Raw genomic sequence first — 22,090 nt, 5'->3', positions numbered from 1 at the left:
CTTCGAATCATTTCTACTGACAACATTCTTAAAACAAATTTAGTTAGTGCAAGTTTCAAATTTCCATTTGTGGGTCGAACATGCAACATGCACCTCCGGCTCACGGGTCCTGTGGAGACGCTACCTGCGCATGTTCCTCCAAGTCCCCTCCCGCAAAGAGGACAATTTGTTCAACAGCCAAAAAAAGTCACCTCTTCTGCCATGGCAGCTCGCCATGAGCCGCCACTGGTCCCTTCATACAATTTCATGAACATATAATGAGTTTGTGGAGAAACTTGGCGATAGGAGGCTTGAATAGCAGCCAAGCATGGTGAGTTAAGGTGGGGCTGCTGGATGCTTATGAATATGACGCAGCAGCGCTTATTGGTCCAGTCGATGAATGACGCTAGAGGGCTAGCAATATGGCAGGTTCAGAGTTTCCGGAGATAGGCATTGTACTTTAGACCTATCGCATCACAACAAATGCGAACGGAGGCGACGAGGGCACGGATCCCTGCTTACACCGATTGACTGGAGACACCAGCGCATCTTTGGCCAGCAGAACACAAAGACGCGTTGACTGTGGATACGCTACGATGCCAGCGTAATTTGCATCATTTTCAAGCGCTCGTTTGGTTGTGTGACATATCTACATTTTGAGACATTTTCATCAATTAGTTGCCGTGTCCAGCACTACCCGCTTCAAGTTTTTTTTCTGCAGAAAAGCCAAACCAGGTCTAAGTGCACTCGGCTATAGGTTACCTCTTTTCGGAGCCAGGTGCTGAAATCTACTTTTTTTTTTTTTTTACGCCACTGTTTTCTCCGGATCCAACAAGGGAGTGTTTCTTTCTCCACCAGTGACATAACGGAGCCATTATTAATTAGTTTCTGCGTTTTGGACGGTAAACCTTCATTGCGCATGCAGGAAGAAATCTTTGGTGACACGGAATCGACAAGCGTCTCCACGCACATTGACCGAAAGGAGCCCCGGGCGAATGACAAGGCTAATAAGCCGGCCATTGCTTGGCCTGTATTGCTGAATTGTTGTGTGTGAGCACTATTAACGGAGTTTTAACCCAGTCAAAGCGATGGTACACTGCGCCGGGTGCGCAAGGCCTATCTTGGACCGCTTTTTGCTCAATGTGCTGGACCAAGCCTGGCACGTCAAGTGCGTCCAGTGCTGCGAGTGCAAATGCAATTTGACGGAGAAATGTTTTTCTCGAGATGGGAGACTGTACTGCAAAAAGGACTTCTTTGGGTAAGCTTGATTTTAAAATTGTATTAACAATATATTAATATGCAAAGACATTTTTGGTAAAGATAAGATATTCATTAATTTGTCCCACACGGGGAAATTCTATTTTCAACTGAAATATATCTATGTCTTTATCTAAACAGCACGCAATGTAGTCCTGTCATCATATCATGTTTTTTGAATGAACTATAAATGCACAGCGGGTGCGTGAAGACTAAACTGAGGGCTGTAAAACAATAAGCTTCGAGTAGGCTGAAGTAATTAAAAGCTTCCTAATTTGGATTCTTATGCAAAACATCAGAACCATCAAACGCGTGTACGTTGACTCAGCAGGGAGGCTTGATGGGAAATTGAGGAAATCGCACTTAAACAAGCTATGTGAAGCGCTAAGGATCAAACCCGGGCCACAAGAGACGCAGCTCCGTGTTTGCTTGCTCCGTGTTTGCTTGCTCCGTGGATTTGAATAGCAAACAGTTTGAAAAAGATCACGCCCACAAACAATGCAATTGTAGACGGCAGTTAACAAGCAGTGCCCCTCAATACACATAGTTTAACACTTAAGTAATTACTAGTGTCAAATGTACTTTTCTTTATATTCTTTGGGTTTCAATAAATCTTTCACATTTTAAAAGTGTAGTACAACTGAGTATTGAAAAATAAAAACATTAAATTAAACCCTGTATGCCACAAATTTATTTACACAATATAAATATTAAGGTTGTTAATGTTAAAAAATAATACCAACATTTGTTCACGGCTAAGATGATGTTCAACAAATGAGACCTTTCTGAAACAATATTCACAATCTATATTTTATCCGGGAAGTTGGGCAAATCAAATGAGCCTGAGATGCATTTTTTGTAGTGATTTGTATATGCTAAAATATTTTCACAAGACAATCATTCACTATGTTGCTATTTAATTGGTTCGGTTCCATTTTGAATGGTGTCACAATTCAAATTCCATTAAAATTTTGCCTACATGTACAGTAACACAAGCATACGTATTTTCCTCGTGCAGGCGGTTCGGCACCAAGTGTGGAGGCTGTTCGCAGGGCATCTCTCCAAACGACTTGGTCCGGAGGGCTCGAAACAAAGTGTTCCATCTCAACTGCTTCACATGCATGATGTGCAATAAGCAGCTCTCGACCGGAGAAGAGCTCTACATCATAGATGAAAGCAAATTCGTTTGCAAAGACGATTACATGAGCAACGGCATTGTAAAAGACACAAACCTCCTTTCAGGTAAGGAGCTCCCGCTGCATGCATGTATGCACATTTTGCTCAGCTGTGTATGGATTATGTAAAAGACAAATTAACAATGATGATAAATATAAAATAATGATAAAAATAATAATTTAATGATGATGATGTGATGGGCCTAACCAGAGTGGTGGAGAGGTTTTGAGATTTTGTCAAATAATATATGAATCTAAAATTGATATAATTGTTTATTACACGATTTGCTCCTCGAAATGGATATTAAGATCACTTTTTTTTGTTTCTGACACAGCCAAATACAACTACGACAGGAATCTCTCACACGGGTTTTTAAACTAATTTGAAATGAGATGCTACAATATACATTTCTGAAATAATTTGACACATGCTCACACATGTGCGCGCAGCTTTTTGTCCCACTTTAGTTCTCATTTTGATTTTATGTCATAGTAACGGTGTGCAGCGACCCGAGTTTATCCCCGGACTCACAAGACCCCCATCAGGACGACGTGGTTCTTAAGGAAACAGAGATTGCTGCCCTCTCGGATAAGGAAACTGTAAACAACGAGAATGACGACCAGAATCTGGGTGGCAAGAGACGAGGCCCACGGACAACAATAAAGGCTAAACAGCTGGAAACGCTGAAGGCAGCTTTTGCTGCGACACCCAAACCCACCAGACACATCAGGGAGCAACTGGCACAGGAGACTGGCCTCAACATGAGGGTTATTCAGGTAAAAGGAAACAAGTCAAGTCAAATGTATTTATCACAGAAATTTCTCACCAGGCATCATACCCACAGGTAATGAATAATAATATATTTGTTTATTCACCTCAAACGTTCACAATTCAATTACAAGATGGAAAATTTGTGGTTTTCATTTTGTTGACAAAACCTAGAATGGTTCAGCAGAAGTGAAAAATAACTGAATAAATAAATAATAAATAAATAAATAAATAAATAAATAAATAAATAAATAAAATACACACGTACGCGTGCACGCACGCACACACGCGCGCACATACGCACACACACATACATATATACGTATAAAATATTCTTCAAGCACTCGTACTTTAATGAGTGGGCTTGCATGTTATGCACTCATTAATAGGTGTGATGCAATGCAGTTAGGTCGTCCTATCAGACAAACTCAACCCCCAACCACCAAAACATCCTCACGCCTCTTCCTTATCGCGTCTCCTTTCCACCTTTTAACAAACTGCTTATTCCATCAAACTTCACACGTCACATGGAATTCACTAAAGCAAAGAGTGATGGCTTGGTGAACTTGATCACAAAATGGGAAATCTGTCAATTTTTTCAATTCCGCATGTACATGGACGGGATTTGGCATAGCACAGCTGATCTGACGTTAGCCAAGCTGTAAGCTTGTGAGTTGTTGTTGTTGTTTTCTTGTAAACTAATATTTACTCTTGCACAGTTAATAAAATTTAATAGAAACTATAGCAACAAATGATCGATTTAGAATGCTGCTATTTTTTATTAGCTTCCTAATCAAATTTTATGGAAACTATAGCAACAAATGCTCGATATGGAATGCTACTATTTTTTTATTGGGTTCCTGTAATATTACTAATTTTACAGCTAATTTGTTATTATGATTTGATTTAATGTTACCACTTCGTGTAACGTCACACTCACCCCGTGGCGAAATAAGACCCAGACTCAATGACAACATGCCTTCATTTTTAAAGAAGTTTTTCATGTTCAGTTTTGAGTGGCATTCTGTAGGGTACAACACTTATGTAATTGTAGTTTTCTGTGATTACGTGTTTTTCTAATTATACTGGATGAAGGAACAAAACAAAACACCCACACATTTCATGATATATTTCATTTCATAGACTTTTAATATTTTTGTTTGATTAATCTCATAGTGTAACTAAAGGCTGAATAGCATCATTTATGATTGTGTACTAATTTATTTACTTATATGATTTGTTTGGGGTTGTATATTTTATCGAGCTAGCTATTGTAATTTGTTTACAATAATAATTTTCATGAGAGCTGATTAGATGAGATAGGTTTGAACAGTTTAGAGTAGATTATTGGTGATCAACCACTGTATCGCAGTTTACAAAATCACACGAGGAAACTGTGAAGTTGCAAATCAACTAGAAATGTCAGACTGTGACAATTGTTGGTTTGGTCTTTTTGCATTTAATGAGTGAACTTACTCTATGTTTGCTTGGCGTAACACACAGGCAAATACGACTAAATAACAAATGGCCACAATGCTTCTATAAAAAAGTTAGGTAGTAGGCTACAGATTACAAATTATGACAAAAATCTTATATCCCTAAAACTGCTAGGTTAAGAATTGTACCAACCCAAGTAGTTTGGGTGAAATTGACCCAACTTTGACTACTTTCTGGATTGGTACAATTTTTAACCAAAATTGAGTTGTTTTTGCCCCAGCAGTTTTAAGAATGTCAGCATTTATTTGACTCATCTTCCCTCTCTCTCTCTCTCTCTCTCTCTCTCTCTCTCTCTCTCTCTCTCTCTCTCTCTCTCTCTCTGTGCACATCAATGTGTGCCATTGAAATGTTCATCAAATTGCCGACTGCACATTTACTGATTGTGTGTAAATGTACATGCAGGTCTGGTTCCAGAATCGCCGTTCCAAAGAGAGGCGTATGAAGCAGTTGAGCGCACTGGGAGCCCGCAGGCATGCGTATTTCAGGAGCCCAAGGCGGATGAGAACGCTGGTTGACCGCCTGGAGCCAGGAGAGCTCATCCCGAATGGGCCTTTCTCTTATTATGGAGGTGTGTTTGACTTTCACTCTAAGTGGCATTCCCTCCCATTTTTGCAAATCCAAGATATTTAATTGCTTTTCACACTCCCCTATTAATTACCCTTTTGTTTTATGGTCTATGTAGCTACTGTTTACGGACAGATGACTTCACTATATTTATTTTTTTTCTAGTGTACTACAAATGAAATTGTCCAAACATTTATGGTTTATATTTAATGTTTTGCTATTAAGAAAGTATTCAGAAAGTAAGTTATCAAAGTACAGTAATAGCAAAGCTCAAATGCATGCACACATCAACAAACATGGTGGTGTCAGGTGAACCCTTGTAGCCTACCTCCAAAATATTCACTATCAAAAGTAGCATGTTTCTTCAACTAAGATATTTGGCGTGCAGCTACAATTTTCGTGTGCGTGTCATGTGTTGCAGAGTGGTCGTAGAGGTGCTGCACGACCTAATGCGCCGGTAACGTGATACACCACCGAAGTTGTCACCTGCGCGAGTATACCGTATTTTTCGGACTATAAATTGTGTTTTTTTTTTTGTTTTTTTTTTTCATAGTTTGGGTGAGGGGGCGACTTATACTGGGGAGCAACTTATATGTGAATGTTTTCATAAATTTTCAAAATAAAAAAATAAAAAAACCGAAACCGCGATAAACGAACCACGATGTAGCAAGGGATTACTGTAATTTGAATTTCAAGTGACGTCAGCAGCGTGGCGCGGCACGGCGGTTGTTTACATAAAGGACAAAGATTCGATCACGCGAGGACGAAGATGACGAAGGGCTACTGGCATCATTAGCGCCTTTGTTTGTAAGTGACACGGAAGATAAAGAGTTTGAAGGATTTAATGATTTGGAGTGACACAGAAGGTTTGAAAAACTATTATGGCTTTTACGCAAGCCCGGTCCTACTCTACGGAGCTCTCTTTCACCTCCGTGGATGGAAGTCGGGGGCCGGTGCTCGGCCGGGTGGCTGTCCGGGGACGGTGGATGGGGCTCGGCCATGGCTTTTACGCACGCCCGGTCCTATTCTATGGAGCTCTCTTCCACCTCCGTGGCTGTAAGTGCTACCTCCGGGGATGGAAGTCCACGCCGCCAGACGCCTGGAAGTCGACGCCGGTGCTTGGGGCCGTGTGGCGGTTAACTATTTATTTGATATATTTTATTTCGTGTAGCAACTTGTATATGTTTTTATCGTTACAGTTCAGTAGTTGTTGGCTCGTTGAACTCTTGTTTTGTTAAACAAAGAGCCGTTTACCAAACCCACGTCTTTCCTTGTACTTTGTTAACGCTACAATATAGTTATATACCGTATTTTCCGGACTATAAGTCGCTCCGGAGTATAAATCGCACCAGCCATAAAATGCCCCAAAAAGTGAAAAAAAAACATATATAAGTCGCTCCGGAGTATAAGTCGCATTTTGGGGGCAATTTATTCGACAAAATCCCACACCAAAAACAGTCATGAACGAGCAACAACAGGCTAAATGATAGCAACTACAGGCTAAACGATAGGTATGCTAACGTGACAAACACAAACAAAGAGCTGAGAACGGGCCTGACGTAACATATAGAGTAATTAAGGACAACTATTACATGAATAACATGTTTATAAAACCATCAGTGTCACTCCAATTCATTAAATAGCAACAACAGCCTAAACGATAGGTATGCTAACGTGACAAACTCAAACAAAGAGCTGAGAACGGGCCTGACGTAACATATAAAGTGATTAAGGACAACTATTACATGAATAACATGTTTATAAAACCATCGGTGTCACTCCAATTCATTAAATAGCAACAACAGGCTAAACGATAGGTATGCTAACGTGACAAACACAAACAAAGAGCTGAGAACGGGCCTGACGTAACATATAGAGTGATTAAGGACAACTATTACATGAATAACATGTTTATAAAACCATCGGTGTCACTCCAATTCATTAAATCCATCGATCGTTCTTTGTCAACAATGGGTGCGCACGGCTGAGGGCGCTTGCGCTTCAAAATATTCCACAGGCTCATATAACGATAGATAAACTATATTTTAAATAACTATAATACAAGCCAATAATATTATCAAACCATCCGTGCACTTTAATTCCATTGAATCCATCGATCAAATTCCTCGTCCTTTGTCAACATCGCCGCGCGTGCGCCCTGACGTCAGCCTCGTCTTTATTCCACAGATCTACTATATAACTATATTGTAGCGTTAACAAAGTACAAGGATAGACGTAGGTTTGGTAAACGGCTCTTTATTAAACAAAACAAACTTCCAAGCGTGTGGCGGCGTGGACTTCCAGACAGACCGGGCGTGCGTAATGGCCATGTCCGAGCCCCGCGCACCGTTCGCGGACAGCCACTCGCCCGAGCGTCGGCCCCCGACTCAGTAGAGACCGGGCGTGCGTAAAAGCCATAATAGTTTTTCAAACCTTCTATGTAACTCCAAATCCTTAATTCCTTCAAACTCTTTGTCCTCCGTGTCACTTAGAAATGATCACCGCTAATGATGCCGGTAGTCCTTGTGTGGGCACGTTTGTATGTAAACAACCGGCGCGCCGCGCTACTGACGTCACTTGAAATAGTAATCCATTGGTACATCACGGTTCTCCAAACTTTCTTTCTGCTGCTCGATTACTGTTTTCAGCTGCATATTTTACAACTTGAAGTTTGTAACCTGCAAAATATGAGTTTCTTTTTGGTGCCATTTTTCTTAAGCCCACCCAGTTGATGAGTCACGGCCAACGGTAAAATTTAGAGCGCCCTCATCCAGTTTCGTCTGAAAATATAATTTTTTTTGGTTGTTTTATCAAAGTCAAAGTCTGCTTTATCGTCGATATATTTTTTTATATACTAAGACACACAAAGAGATTGAAATTACATTTCCACTATCCCTCGGTGAGATAGTACACATATGCATACAAGCAACACAAAAAAACCCAAGAAGGCACTAACAATGAATAAATAAGAGTATTGAATAAATGATAAATAAACAAATAATAATAAATAATAATAATAAATATAAGAGGAGCAAAAATGGAGCAAGTGTACATACAGCAGACAGTGGACTTGGATATGGTGCTTTAAAGTGTTAATTGCTTTATTTGATGTTTTCTCTATTTTTTATGTTTTGAATATGTTCAAGATAAAGAAATAAAAGCATGTGAAGTGATCAACTATACTAAAAATAACATGGGAAGTGGTCAACTATACTTGTAAGTGATGTCTTAATGATCAAGTAAAAATTTGTGAAAAAAAAACATATATAAGTCGCTCCTGAGTATAAGTCGCCCCCCCACCCAAACTATGAAAAAAACCGCGACTTATAGTCCGGAAATTACGGTACTAGATCTGTGGAATAACGACGAGGCTGACGTCAGGGCGCACGCCCGTCATTGTTGACAAAGGACGAGGAATTTGATCGATGGATTTAATGATTTGGAGTGACACAGAGGGTTTGATAATATTATTGCTTATATAATAGTTATTTGATATATAATTTATATATCGTTATATCAGCCTGTGGAATATTTTGAAGTGCAAGCACCGTCACCCATTGTTGACATAAAGGACGATCGATGGATTTAATGAATTGGAGTGACACAGCTGGTTTTATAAACGTGTTATTTATGTAATAGTTTTTTGAATAACTCTGAATGTTACGTCAGGCCTGTTCTCAGCTCTTCGTTTGTGTTTATGTCACGTTAGCATACCTATTGTTTAGCCTGTTGTTGCTCGTTCATGTCTGTTCTTGGTGTTGGATTTTGTCAAATAAATTTCCCCCAAAATGCGACTTATACTCCGGAGCGAATTGTATGTTTTTTTTCACGTTATTGTGCATTTTATGGCTAATGCGATCTATATTCCGGAGCGACTTTTAGTCCGAAAAATACGGTAACTAGGCCTTTGCAAACGTACAGCAAAACATGTTACTATAGTGTTCATGTGATTAGCAGATAGCATAAATTTCCACGCCCCTGTCATTGATTAACTTCCAGAGAGGAACACATGACATCTCCCCTTAGTAGTGATCCCACAATGAGGAATACACAGTACTTCAGGAAACCCTGGCATTTTTAAAATTTTATTTTACACCCCCAACCCACCCCCGTTGAGCGAATGCTTGCCAGTGCGAGAAAATCATGTACTAGAATGAACCGGTCCGTGGCAAAAAATATATATATGTTGAGGACCACATAATCTACCTCGGAACACCAGCACTATCATGATGCAAAGTAATATACAGAGATGCAATTTAACTTTGTGGCATTACAGAGCAATGAAGGCATTTTGTGTGTTTGTGGAAGAATATGTGCATAACTAAAGCAAGAAACAGTTCAAGCTCATCTTCCATTAGATCAACTCCGAACCAGTACACTACAGTATAGCAGTCAACAATCCATATTTATCTAATAACAGGACAATAACTACTGTCACACATAGTGATTGACAGTGATGGGCATTTCGTCCCTGGGATGGAACGGTCTGTATGTCCGTCCTTGATGGATGTCGATTCTATGGGTGAAGGACGACGAGTTTTTGAAAAAGGATGGACTAAGCAAGGATGGAAGTGGGTTTCCGTCCATCCCTGTAACCGGGTCGATTAACGACTGAAAGAAAAAGCCAGACCAAATATGAAATATCATGACACGCCACTTGTCTTGTGCGTATTCATGGTGTTTGGATGCAGAAGGAGGGATTTCCCTTTGGTTCAAGCAGAAAAGACTCATCAAAAAACTCCTCATCTCCAGTCAATCTGGTGACCGACGGTGGTTGTGTTGGCAGCTAAATGTTTCTTGGTGTTACGATGCTTGGCTTGGACCCACCTACGTTTTCACTCTCCTTTCTGCTTCACATCTGATTCTTGTATTATGTATGTAAATTCAGCTGTGTGGATGCTCCCTCCTCATTGGTGGACTGGATGCTCACTCGTTGCTCTGATCACTGCTCTGATCACTAGCTGGCGTGTCGGTTTGTGTGTGTTATCTTGTCAGTCAGTCTCTATACCTTTTGTGTGTTTGTACTGCTGCCTTTATTTTAAGTATACTTTGTGTTTAAGTATACGCACTTTGTGTTAGCACTTCACCATAGCCATCATTACTCACTTAAATCAGGGATTGTCAACTGGTGGTCCGCAGCCCTCTAGTCTAGTTACAGGTGGTCTGTGAAGTTGGAAATGGAAAATAATTGTAACATTTTTAAAAATAAGATTGATTTATTATTTAGACTTGAGTTATTTTTCAGGTAATTTTGTGAATCATTTACCCATCCAAATTATGTCAAATGTAGCCAAGATTCCCAAAATAGACAGACAATTGCAAATTAATAGCCTGTATAGGTCTATCCTCCTTCGGTGCAAAATGAAATATTCCGCCAAAGGAGTGGTCCGCGAGTTGCTTCTTGGTTATAATGGTCGTCCATTGGACAAAACCAGTTGAAAAAACCCTGACTTATATTATTCATGTGTACTAGCACTTTCACCATAGCTGTTTTTTTTTGTTCGTTCATCTACTCAGTTGAGGTAGTCAGTCTCGAGTGTTTTGTGAGGTATACTGTCATAGTCATAGTCAGCCCAGCCATGAACACACAGAGTTCCTTATAAACTCCAGGTTAAGTCAGTGCAGCTTGTGCTCAGGCTTCTCTCCCCTGCACTGATTGGTTAGCTGAGTCAGGAACAAGAGCCACCAATCAGAGAAGCTCACCTACACAGAGTTGACCCAATCAACAAACACAATTATACAGTGTTGAAAATTGTGGACCGTGTTCCAAAAATAAAATGAAATAATGTTTTCTTTTTCCCTGACAATGGACGGACCGGGGTTGGAAACCCTTGTCAAGGACCAAAATGGGGGATTATTCTTTTATGAATAAGGATGGAGGCACGAGGACAGAAGGGGGCCCGAGGTGGGGATGGAGGATTGGAAAATAGGGTAACGTGCACATCTATGGTGATTGAGGAGTTAGGGAATAAGGATAGATATTTGGACAAAGTCATGGTCTGTTATCATTTTCCACTGTAAATGTTCAGTGCACAGAGAGCTCAACCAATCAGAAGTGAAGCATAGCTGAACCAATGAGAGGACAAAGAAATTCACTTGTCAAAGAAAGATCTTGCTAAGGATCAGGCAATGGCTGAGTGCCTGGAAGAAATAAAAAATCGCCTGAAAGCTGTTGATGTTCATAAAGAACATAAAGATGCTCTTGAAGAAAGCAAGGAGCAACTGAAGAGGATAGAAGCTAGGATGAAGGACATCCAATTCCTCAAAGATGAGAATGCCAAGATGGACCAATTGCTCAAAAGTGGAAGAGCTTGATCAGCAGTACAAGATCAATGATGTGATCATCATTGGTCTCAAGATCTCACCTAGAAACAATGCCGGGCAACTGAGACATCAAAGCAATGTGGATGAGAAGGACAACTGATTCGTGGAACAGCAAATGGTGGAGTTCTTAACATCAATAAGCATCGCAAATGTTGACTCATGCTACCTGCTTCCCAAGAGAAGAGTCACCGGTGGTCGAGTCAGCGACTGTACTACTGAGATTCACAAGCAGTACAAAAGTACAAAATTGCTTTTCTGGTACAGGGAAAAAAAAATAAAGAGATCAAATGTTTATATCGGCGGCTCGGTGGCGCACTGATCAGCCTCCGGCCCTGTGTGGAGTTTGGATGTTCTCCCCGGGCCCGCATGGGTTTTCTCCTGGCACTCCGGTTTCCTCCCACATCCCAAAAACATGCTTGGCAGGCCGATTGAGCACTCCAAATTGTCCCTAGGTGTGAGTGCAAGTGCGACTGGTTGTTCATCTCAGTGTGCCCTGCGATTGGCTGCCAACCGGTTCAGGGTGTACCCCGCCTACTGCCCGATGACTGCTGGGATAGGCTCCAGCATGCCCGCGACCCCCGTGGGGACAAGCGGTACAGTTAATGTATGGATGGAAATGTTTATATCGACGAGAATCTCAGCAAACAAAATGCATCCATTGCATGGTGAGCCTGTCAACTGAAGAAGTAAGGGAAGATACAAGGGACTTGGACGTCCAACTGCAAAATCTTTGTAAAGCCAAACAGATCATCTCCAGAGACTACCAGATCGGCCCAGATCAGAGTGCTGGAGGAGTGGGGCAAATTTGCAAATTGTGTTATCCTATACCATTCACTTTATTATTGTGTGAAGGCGATGGCCTTCACACATGTTATTCTACTTCATTCTCTATTATTATTATTATTGTGTGAAGGCGATGGCCTTCACACATATGTTATTCTACACCATCCATCCATCCATCCATCTTCTTCCGCTTATCCGGGGTCGGGTCGCGGGTCAGCAGCTTTAGGAGGGACTCCCAGACTTCCCTCTCCCCAGCCACTTCATCCAGCTCATCCCGGGGGATCCCAAGGCGTTCCCAGGCCAGCTGAGAGACATAGTCTCTCCAGCGCGTCCTGGGTCGTCCCCGGGGTCTCCTACCGGTGGGACATGCCCGGAACACCTCCCCAGGGAGGCGTCCAGGAGGCATCCTGATAAGATGCCCGAGCCACCTCATCTGGCTCCTCTCAACGTGGAGGAGTAGCGACTCTACTCCGAGTCTCTCCCGGATGACCGAGCTTCTCACCCTATCTCTAAGGGAGAGCCCGGACATCCTGCGGAGAAAACTCATTTCGGCCGCTTGTATCCAAGATCTCGTTCTTTCGGTCACGACCCATAGCTCATGACCATAGGTGAGGGTAGGAGCGTAAATCGACCGGTAAATTGAGAGCTTTGCCTTTTGGCTCAGCTCTCTCTTCACCACAACGGACCGGTACAGGGTCCGCATTACTGCCGACGCTGCACCGATCCGCCTGTCGATCTCACGCTCCATCCTCCCCTCACTCGTGAACAAGACTCCAAGATACTTGAACTCCTCCACTTGGGGCAGGATCTCATCCCCGATCCGGAGAGGGCATTCCACCCTTTTCCGATCGAGGACCATGGACTCGGATTTGGAGGTGCTGACCCTCATCCCGACCGCTTCACACTCGGCTGCGAACCGTTCCAGCGAGAGGTGGAGATCACGGCCTGAAGAAGCCAACAGCACCACGTCATCTGCAAAAGGCAGAGACGCGATGCTGAGGTCCCCAAACCGGACCCCCTCAACGCCTCGGCTGCGCCTAGAAATTCTGTCCATAAAAATTATGAACAGAATCGGTGACAAAGGGCAGCCTTGGCGGAGTCCAACCCTCACTGGGAACGAATCCGACTTACTGCCGGAAATGCGGACCAGACTCTGGCATCGGTGATACAGGGACCGAACCGCCCTTATCAGTTGGCTCGGCACCCCGTACTCCCGAAGCACCCTCCACAGAACCTCCCGAGGGACACGGTCGAACGCCTTCTCCAAGTCCACAAAACACATGTGGACTGGTTGGGCGAACTCCCATGCACCCTCGAGGATCCTGCCGAGGGCGTAGAGCTGGTCCACTGTTCCACGGCCAGGACGAAAGCCACACTGCTCCTCCTGAATCCGAGGTTCGACCTCCCGACGGACCCTCCTCTCCAGCACCCCTGAATAGACCTTACCAGGTCTTATTCTACACCATTCTCTATTATTTGTGTGAAGGCGATGGCCTTCACACATATGTTATTCAACACCATTCTCTATTATTGTGTGAAGGCGATGGCCTTCACACATGTTATTCAACACCATTCTCTATTATTGTGTGAAGGTGATGGCTTTCACACATATGTTATTCTACACCATTCACTTTATTAGTGTGAAGGTGAAGACCTTCACACTATTGTTATTCCTGTCCTTTATTATTATTATTGTGTGAAGGCGATGGCCTTCACACATGTTATTCTACACCATTCACTTTATTGTGTGAAGGCGAAGACCTTCACACTATTGTTATTCCTGTCCTTTATTATTAGTGTGAAGGTGAAGACCTTCACACTATTGTTATTCCTGTCCTTTATTATTATTAGTGTGAAGGTGAAGACCTTCACACTATTGTTGTTCCTGTCCTTTATTATTATTGTGAAGGTGAAGATCTTCACACTATTGTTATTCATGTCCTTTATTATTAGTGTTAAGGTGAAGACCTTCACACTATTGTTATTCCTGTCCTTTATTATTATTAGTGTGAAAGTGAAGACCTTCACACTATTGTTATTCCTGTCCTTTATTATTATTATTAGTGTGAAGGTGAAGACCTTCACACTATTGTTATTCCTGTCCTTTATTATTATTATTATTATTAGTGCGAAGGTGAAGACCTTCACACTATTGTAATTCTTGTCCTTTATTATTATTAGTGTGAAGGTGAAGACCTTCACACTACTGTTATTCCTGTCCTTTATTAGTGTGAAGGTGAAAACCTTCACACTATTGTTATTCCTGTCCTTTATTATTATTAGTGTGAAAGTGAAGACCTTCACACTATTGTTATTCCTGTCCTTTATTATTATTAGTGTGAGGTGAAGACCTTCACACTATTGTTATTCCTGTCCGTTATTATTATTATTATTAGTGCGAAGGTGAAGACCTTCACACTATTGTAATTCCTGTCCTTTATTATTATTCGTGTGAAGGTGAAGACCTTCACACTATTGTTGTTCCTGCCTTTATTAGTGTGAAGGTGAAGACCTTCACACTATTGTTATTCCTGTCCTTTATTAGTGTGAAGGTCTTCACCTCCACACTATTGTTATTTCTGTCTTTTATTATTCTACTTATTCTGCCCACTTTTTTGGCACTTAACTACTTCCACATACTTCAACCGATTCAGTCCGTTCCACTTTTCACGTATTCCATTGGGTGCTTACATTTTTCTTGTTCCAAAGATTTTCCGTTTTCGCAAAATTCGCAAATTTACGAAAAATGTTTCCCCATTCATTCTTAATGGCAGATTCAACATTTCACATTTACGTGGTTCCAGTTTGAAATTCAGATCATTCAACACAATCAAATCACATAGAGGACGTTCCCAAACTTGCCAAATTCAAAAATTTTACGTTTTCACTTTTAAAACTTTCACAAAATTTCGCAAAATTTCGTTTTTCACTTCTAATTTCTACATACTTCAACCGATTCAACTCGTTCCAACTTTCAACTGTTCATCTTTTGCCTACCTATTCCACACCTTCCCACGTAGCAAAAATTCCACTTTTTCAAATTTGAAATTCAACCAAATTCTCCTAAATTTCGTTTTTCTACTCTAATTTCTACATTTTTCAACCGATTCGTCCCCATTCCAATTTTCAATTGTTCATCTCTTGCCTACCCATTCCACAACTTCCCACTTACCGAAAATTTTAAATTTGAAATTCAACCAAATTCTCCAAAATTTCGGTTTTCTACTCTAATTTCTACATTACTCTACCCATTCAATCCATTCGAACTTTCAACTCTTCATCTTTTGCCTACCTATTCCACAACTTCCCACTTACCAAAAATTCAAAACATTCAAATTTGAAATTTGACCAAATTCTCCAAAATTTCGTTTTTCTACCTTGATTACTACATTTTTCAACCGATTCAACCCGTTCCAACTTTCAATTGTAATTCCACATTTTCAAATTTGAAATTCGACCAAAATCTCAAAAATTTCGTTTTTCTACTGTAATTTCTACATTTTTCAACCGATTCAACCCATTCCAACTTTCAATTGTATTTACAAATTTTCAAATTTGAAATTCGACCAAATTCTCCAAAATTTCGTTTTTCTACTCTAATGTGTACGTTTTTCAACGAATTCAACCCATTCCAACTTTCAATTGTAATTCCAAATTTTCAAATTTGAAATTCGACCAAATTCTCCAAAATTTCGTTTTCCTACTCTAATTTCTACATTTCACTACCGATTCAACCCATTCCAACTTTCAACTCTTCATCTTTTGCCTACCTATACCACAACTTCACTTCTACATTTTTCAACCGATTTTACCCATTCCAACTTTCATCTGTTCATCGTTTGCCTACCTATTCCACAACTTCCCACCTACCAAAAATTCCAAACTGTCAAATTTGAAATTCAACCAACTTCTACATTTTTCAACCGATTTAACCCATTCCAACTTTCTATCGTTCATCTCTTGCCTACCTATTCTACAACTTCCCACTTACGAAAAATTCAAAATTTTCAAATTTGAAATTCAACCAAATTCTCCAAAATTTTGTTTTTCTACTCTCATTTCTACATTTCTCTACCGATTCAACCCATTCCAACTTTCAACTATTCTTCTTTTGCCTACCTATACCACAACTTCCCACTTACCAAAAATTCCAAACTTTCAAATTTGAAATTCAACCAAACTCTCCAAAATGTGTTTTTTCTACTCTAATTTCTACATTTTTCAACCGATTCAACCCATTCCAACTGTATTCACTTTGTTCACCTTATGCTTACCATATTCACCCCCTTCACCCCCACTTCCACTATGCTTACACAATTCAACCCTTGACCCCCACTTCCAGTGTGGTGGCCATCTTGGATTGACCCTGAAGTGCCCCCAATGAGCCCAGAATGAACCGGAAGTTCCCCAAATAAACCGGAAGTGACCTCAGGTAAACCCGAAGTGACCCCAAATAAACCGAAAGTGACCTCACGCAAACCGGAAGTGCCCCAATTCAAACCAGAAGTGACACAAATAAACCGGAGGTGAACTTTTTAAACCGGAAGTGACCCCAAATAAACCGGAAGTGACCTCAGCTAAACTGGAAGTGCACTAAATTAAACCGGAAGTGCCCCAAATAAACCGGAATTGACCTTATTTCAGCAAGAAGTGCCTTAAATAAATCATATGTGACCTAAATATAACATTTGCTCTAACTTTTACATTTGTTTTCCGATTTTACCCGTTTCATCTCCAAATTGAACCTCTTGAACCTTTAGGTTTTGTATTGTTACAAATTTTAAAAAATTGTGGTGCAATTTTTTTAAAAATTCCCATTCATGGTCTTCGCCTTCACACGCAATTTCTCCAGAAATTGCATTTTCTAGTTATTATATTTCATTCTCACTTTTTTGTGTGCCCACAATAGCTTCTGTGCTTGACACGGATTGTAAATAATGAACACCATGTTCAAACATAAGGGTGTCCATGTGTGCACTTGGCACCAGGACCCCCGAGGCCACAGTTCGATGATCGACTTTGTAGTCGTGTCATTGGATTTGCGGCCGCATGTTTTGGACACTCGGGCGAAGAGAGGGGCGGAGCTGTCAACTGATAGCCACCTGGTGGTGGGTTGGCTCCGATGGTGAGGGAAGATGCCGGTCCGACCAGGTAGACCCAAATGCACCGTGAGGGTCTAAGAACGTCTGGCAGAATCCCCTGTTAGGATGAGCTTCAACTCCCACCTCCGGCAGAACTTTTCCCACGTCCCGGAGGAGGCGGGGGACATTGAGACATGTTCTGTGCCTCCATTGTTGAGGCAGCCGACCGGACCTGTGGCCGTAAGGTGGTCCGTGCCTGTCTTGGCGGCAATCCCCGAACCCGCTGGTGGACACCGACGGTAAGGGATGCCGTTAAGCTGAAGAAGAAGTCCTATCGGGCTGTTTTGGCCTGCGGGACTCCGGAGGCAGCTGACAGGTATCGGATGGCCAAGCGGAACGCAGCTTCGGCAGCTGCTGAGGCAAAAACCCGGGCGTGTGAGGAGTTTGGCGAGGCCATAGAGAATGACTTACAGACGGCTTTGAGGGAATTCTGGTCCACCATCCGGCATCCCAGGAGGGGGAAGCAGTGCACCGTCAACACTGTTTACAGTGGAGATGGCGTGCTGCTGACCTCGACTAGGGACGTCGTGAGTCGATGGGGAGAATACTTCCAAGACCTCCTCAATTCCACCAACATGCCTTCCATTGTGGAAGCACGGCCTGGAGACTCTGAGGTGGACTGTCCAATCTCTAGGGTCGAAGTCACTGAGACAGTTAGAAAGCTCCTTGGGGGCAAGGCCCCAGGGGTGGATGAGATCCGCCCGGAGTTCTTAAAGGCTCTGGATGTTGTGGGGCTGTCCTGGCTAACACAGGTCTGCAACATTGCGTGGACATCGGGGGCGGTGCCTCCGGATTGGCAGACTGGGGTGGTGGTTCCCCTCTTTAAGATGGGGGACCGGATGGTGCGTTCCAACTACAGAGGAATCACACTCTTCAGCCTCCCTGGTAAGGTCTATTCTGGAATGCTGGAGAGGAGGGTCCGTCGGGAGGTCGAACCTCGGCTTCAGGAGGAGCAGTGTGGTTTTTGTCCTGGCCGTGGAACAGTGGACCAGCTCTATACCCTCGGCAGCTTCCTCGAGGGGGCATGGGAGTTTGCTCAAACAGTCCACATGCGTTTTGTGGACTTGGAGAAGGCGTTCGACTATGTCCCTCGGAAGTTCTGTGGAGGGTGCTTCGGGAGTACGGGGTGCCGAGCCAACTGATAAAACTCATCGATGCCAGAGTTTAGTCCGCATTTCCGGCAGTAAGTCTGATTCATTCCCAGTGAAGGTTGGACTCCGCCAAGGCTGCCCTTTGTCACCGATTCTGTTCATAAATTTTATGGACAGAATTTCTAGAACGCAGCTGAGGCGCTAAGGGTGTCCGGTTTGGAGACTTCAGCATTGCGTCTCTGCTTTTTGCAGACGACGTGGTGCTGTTGGCTTCTTCAAGCTGTGATCTCCAGCTCTCACTGGAGCGGTTTGCAGCCAAGTGTGAAGCTGTCGGGATGAAGGTCAGCACCTCCAAATCCGAGTCCATGGTCCTCGGTCAGAAAAGAGTGGAATACCCTCTCCGGATCGGGGATGAGATCCTGCCCCAAGTGGAGGAGTTCAAGTATCTTGGGGTCTTGTTCACGAGTGAGAGCAAGATGGAGCGTGAGATCGACAGGCGGATCGGTGCAGCGTCGGCAGTAATGCGGATGCTGTACCGGTCCGTCATGGTGAAGAGAGAGCTGAGCCAAAAGGCAAATTTACCGGTCGATCTACGCTCCTACCTTCACCTATGGTCACGAGCTATGGGCCGTGACCGAAAGAACGAGATCCCGGATACAAGCGGCCGGTATGAGTTTCCTCCGCAGGGTGTCCGGGTTCTCCCTTAGAGATAGGGTGAGAAGCTCAGTCATCCGGGAGAGACTCAGAGTGGAGGCGCTGCTCCTCCACGTTGAGAGGAGCCAGATGAGGTGGCTCGGGCATCTCATCAGGATGCCTCCTGGATGCCACCCTCGGGAGGCCCTGTAGACGACCCAGGACGCGCTGGAGAGACTATGTCTCTCAGCTGGCCTGGGAACGACTTGGGATCTCCCGGGATGAGCTGGATGAAGTGGTTGGGGAGAGGGAAGTCTGGGAGTCCCTCTTAAAGCTGCTGCCCCCGCGACCCGACACCGGATAAGCGGAAGAAGATGGATGGATGGATGGATGGATGGATGGATGGATGGATGGATGGATGGATGGATGGATGGATGGATGGATGGATGGATGGATGGATAGAATAGAATAGAATAGAATGCCTTTATAGTCAATGTACAACAGGTATAAAACAATATAGGTATAATAGGTGCAGATAACAGGAACATCCTAAGGACTATTTGCCATTAAGTAAATACCTACATTGCACTTGGAATAAATGAGACCAACAGCCTGTGTGCAAAAGCTCAAATGATTAGGACAATTCAGAAAATCATTAGCCTTCCTCAGGACCTGTCTATTATAGATAGACCAAAGCCTGGCTTGCTGACTTCCTGATATTTACTCAGCAGTTTTGATATGCCTACATAGGAGCTTCTTTTGGGACAAATTCAAACTTCCAAGACAGTCAGGAATATGCCTTTTAAATGTAAAATGTAATGTCTGATGTATTATTCCTGCAACTTTTTTTTCTGAACCTAATGTCTTTTTCATTCTGCAGATTATCAAAGCGAATATTATGGTCCAGGAGGAAACTATAACTTCTTTCCTCAGGGGCCACCTTCATCACAGGCCCAAACCCCAGTTGATCTCCCCTTTGTGCCCTCTTCAGGCCCCACAGGCACACCCCTCGGTGGTATGGACCACCCCCTACCAGGGCACCATCCATCCAGTGAAGTGCAGCGCTTCTCTGATATTATGACCCACCATCCTGGGGACTCTCCAAGCCCAGAGCCTGGCATCCCGGGAACTCTCCATAATAGCTCCACTGAGGTGTTTGGCCCGAGCCCACCATTTACCTCACTGTCTTTGAATAGCAGCGGATACAACAACCATTTGTCACATCCACCCATGGAAATGAACGAAGCCACTGTGTGGTAGCTCATTGGGAGACTGGACTCTTGAAGATGAAAAATTACTAACTGGAGTTCATTTTGCTGTGGGCTCGATTGAGGCATGAATATCAACAGGGTTAAGGAAATACTACAAAACATTTTTGTATAATTTCCTATTTATTCATTTTTAATAAGAAACTAACCCAAAACAGAACTTGTTTGAACTGACAGCCTCCATAGTTCTTTGTGCATATGAGGGACATACCACTGCTTGTCAGTAGCTTGGCATGACAAAACATTTATCACTGCTATAAGAAAATCAAGTTTCACGATCTCTTATATGTCCAGACCACGGAAAATATCATTACCGCCCGTTATGGAAATCAGTAGCTTTACAGACAGATAATAACCTGGTTAAAGGTTGTAGGTGCACTAACTGACTCGTAGGCTGGCTGAGCAGTACTCAATGTTTCAGGCATTAGACATATACATTGTATTTAGTCGAATGTTCCACAAAACCCTTTGGCTCACTCAGTCCTGCCATATTGACACCATGTTTCTTCAAAAGAAAAGAATACACTCCTCCATGTAGACTTAATGGTTTGCTTTCAGAATTCCCACCAAATCTGGGGAAAGCTGCCTTAAAAAGGCCAACATTACAAAACGTCCTCTGTGGATTTCCAACCCTTTATTTAAAACGGAAGTGGACTTGATTTGCTAAACTTTTTAAGTCTGTTTTGTAAAAATCCTCACTTCGGGTTCTTAAAGGAACTTGAAACAGTCAACTGTTTACGTAATCAATTTAAAGTTCAGGAGTTCAGAAGTCTATGTTTTAGAATCCTGTCCATGTAAATGTACCGAGCAACCAACCACATTTTTGTACTGAGTTAACTTATACTGTATGGGGAAAATACATTTTCTTCAGGTTGTGGTTCACTGTGCTAGTTTGTACAAGATGTTGTTTACAGAAGATCGTTTTTAAAAAATTAACCAAACATAAGTAGTTGCCAAATAAGAAAATAGCACAACTCCTGTTAATCATCACTTGTAGGAATGTGTTAAGACAAGACATACTTTCATTATGAATTTTCTGAACTGTTGAAACATTCATAAAAATGTTAATGACATTCATATCCAGGTTTTATATTTATTTCTTTAAGAGAAATATTCCAATATTCCGTAATATTAAAAGGTTGATGATTAAATATGCCGCTTTAAGAAACTACATTTCTATGAATCTCAACCCCACATGGCCAGTCATACTCTTTCAATTTCAGTGTTAAACAGGAATGAGGAATTTAAAACACATTTTGCTTTTAATAGCCAAATTTCAGCCGGCTTACTGAACCTCTATTAAAGGTCAGAAAAATAATAAAGCATTGCATTCAGCTACTATTTTTTTTAACTTTCCGGTACAAGTAAATAACAGTAATTCTATGTAAAATTAATTTATAATGTATGTATTCAAAATGTGAATAATTAAGTTAAATTTAAATTGCATTGCAGTTCCATAGCTTCTTCATACAGGTACTAGTTTATTGATTACAGACCCAAAACCAATGCAATTAATTTATTCCATCTTTAGACTGCCACCCAGTGTTAGGTCTATGGCACAGCTGCCCTAAATTATATAAACTTCAAATTACATTAAAAAAGTATTTTT

At 42.2% G+C, this 22,090-nt stretch overlaps 1 protein-coding gene across 3 annotated transcripts; it reads left to right on the top strand.

Annotated features, from left to right (window-relative positions):
* The first annotated feature begins 385 nt into the window (after positions 1-385).
* On the top strand, positions 386-21,560 carry lhx1a (LIM homeobox 1a). Of its 3 annotated transcripts, none has more exons than XM_049725888.2 (5): positions 386-1,237; positions 2,255-2,478; positions 2,905-3,188; positions 5,080-5,245; positions 20,205-21,560. In XM_049725888.2, the coding sequence occupies exons 1-5, from the start codon at positions 1,068-1,070 to the stop codon at positions 20,471-20,473; spliced, it is 1,113 nt and encodes a 370-aa protein (XP_049581845.1). In that variant the 5' UTR covers positions 386-1,067; the 3' UTR covers positions 20,474-21,560. The 3 variants fall into 3 exon arrangements, with proteins under 3 accessions (XP_049581845.1, XP_049581844.1, XP_068507466.1); XM_049725887.2 differs by having other exon boundaries at positions 387-1,237; positions 20,094-21,560; XM_068651365.1 differs by lacking the exon at positions 20,205-21,560 and adding an exon at positions 5,663-6,058 and having other exon boundaries at positions 387-1,237.
* Positions 21,561-22,090: the final 530 nt, after the last annotated feature.

Source organism: Syngnathus scovelli, chromosome 7, assembly GCF_024217435.2.
Source record: "Syngnathus scovelli strain Florida chromosome 7, RoL_Ssco_1.2, whole genome shotgun sequence".
Classification (NCBI taxonomy): Eukaryota; Metazoa; Chordata; class Actinopteri; order Syngnathiformes; family Syngnathidae; genus Syngnathus; species Syngnathus scovelli.
This window is presented reverse-complemented; position numbering and strand designations above follow the sequence as displayed.

Coding starts and splice junctions, on each gene's coding strand:
- lhx1a (XM_049725887.2), top strand. CDS start 1,068: ATGGTACACTGCGCCGGGTGCGCAAGGCCTATCTTGGACCGCTTTTTG. Junction 2,479..2,904: donor AGACACAAACCTCCTTTCAG/GTAAGGAGCTCC, acceptor TTTATGTCATAG/TAACGGTGTGCAGCGACCCG. Junction 3,189..5,079: donor TCAACATGAGGGTTATTCAG/GTAAAAGGAAAC, acceptor ATGTACATGCAG/GTCTGGTTCCAGAATCGCCG.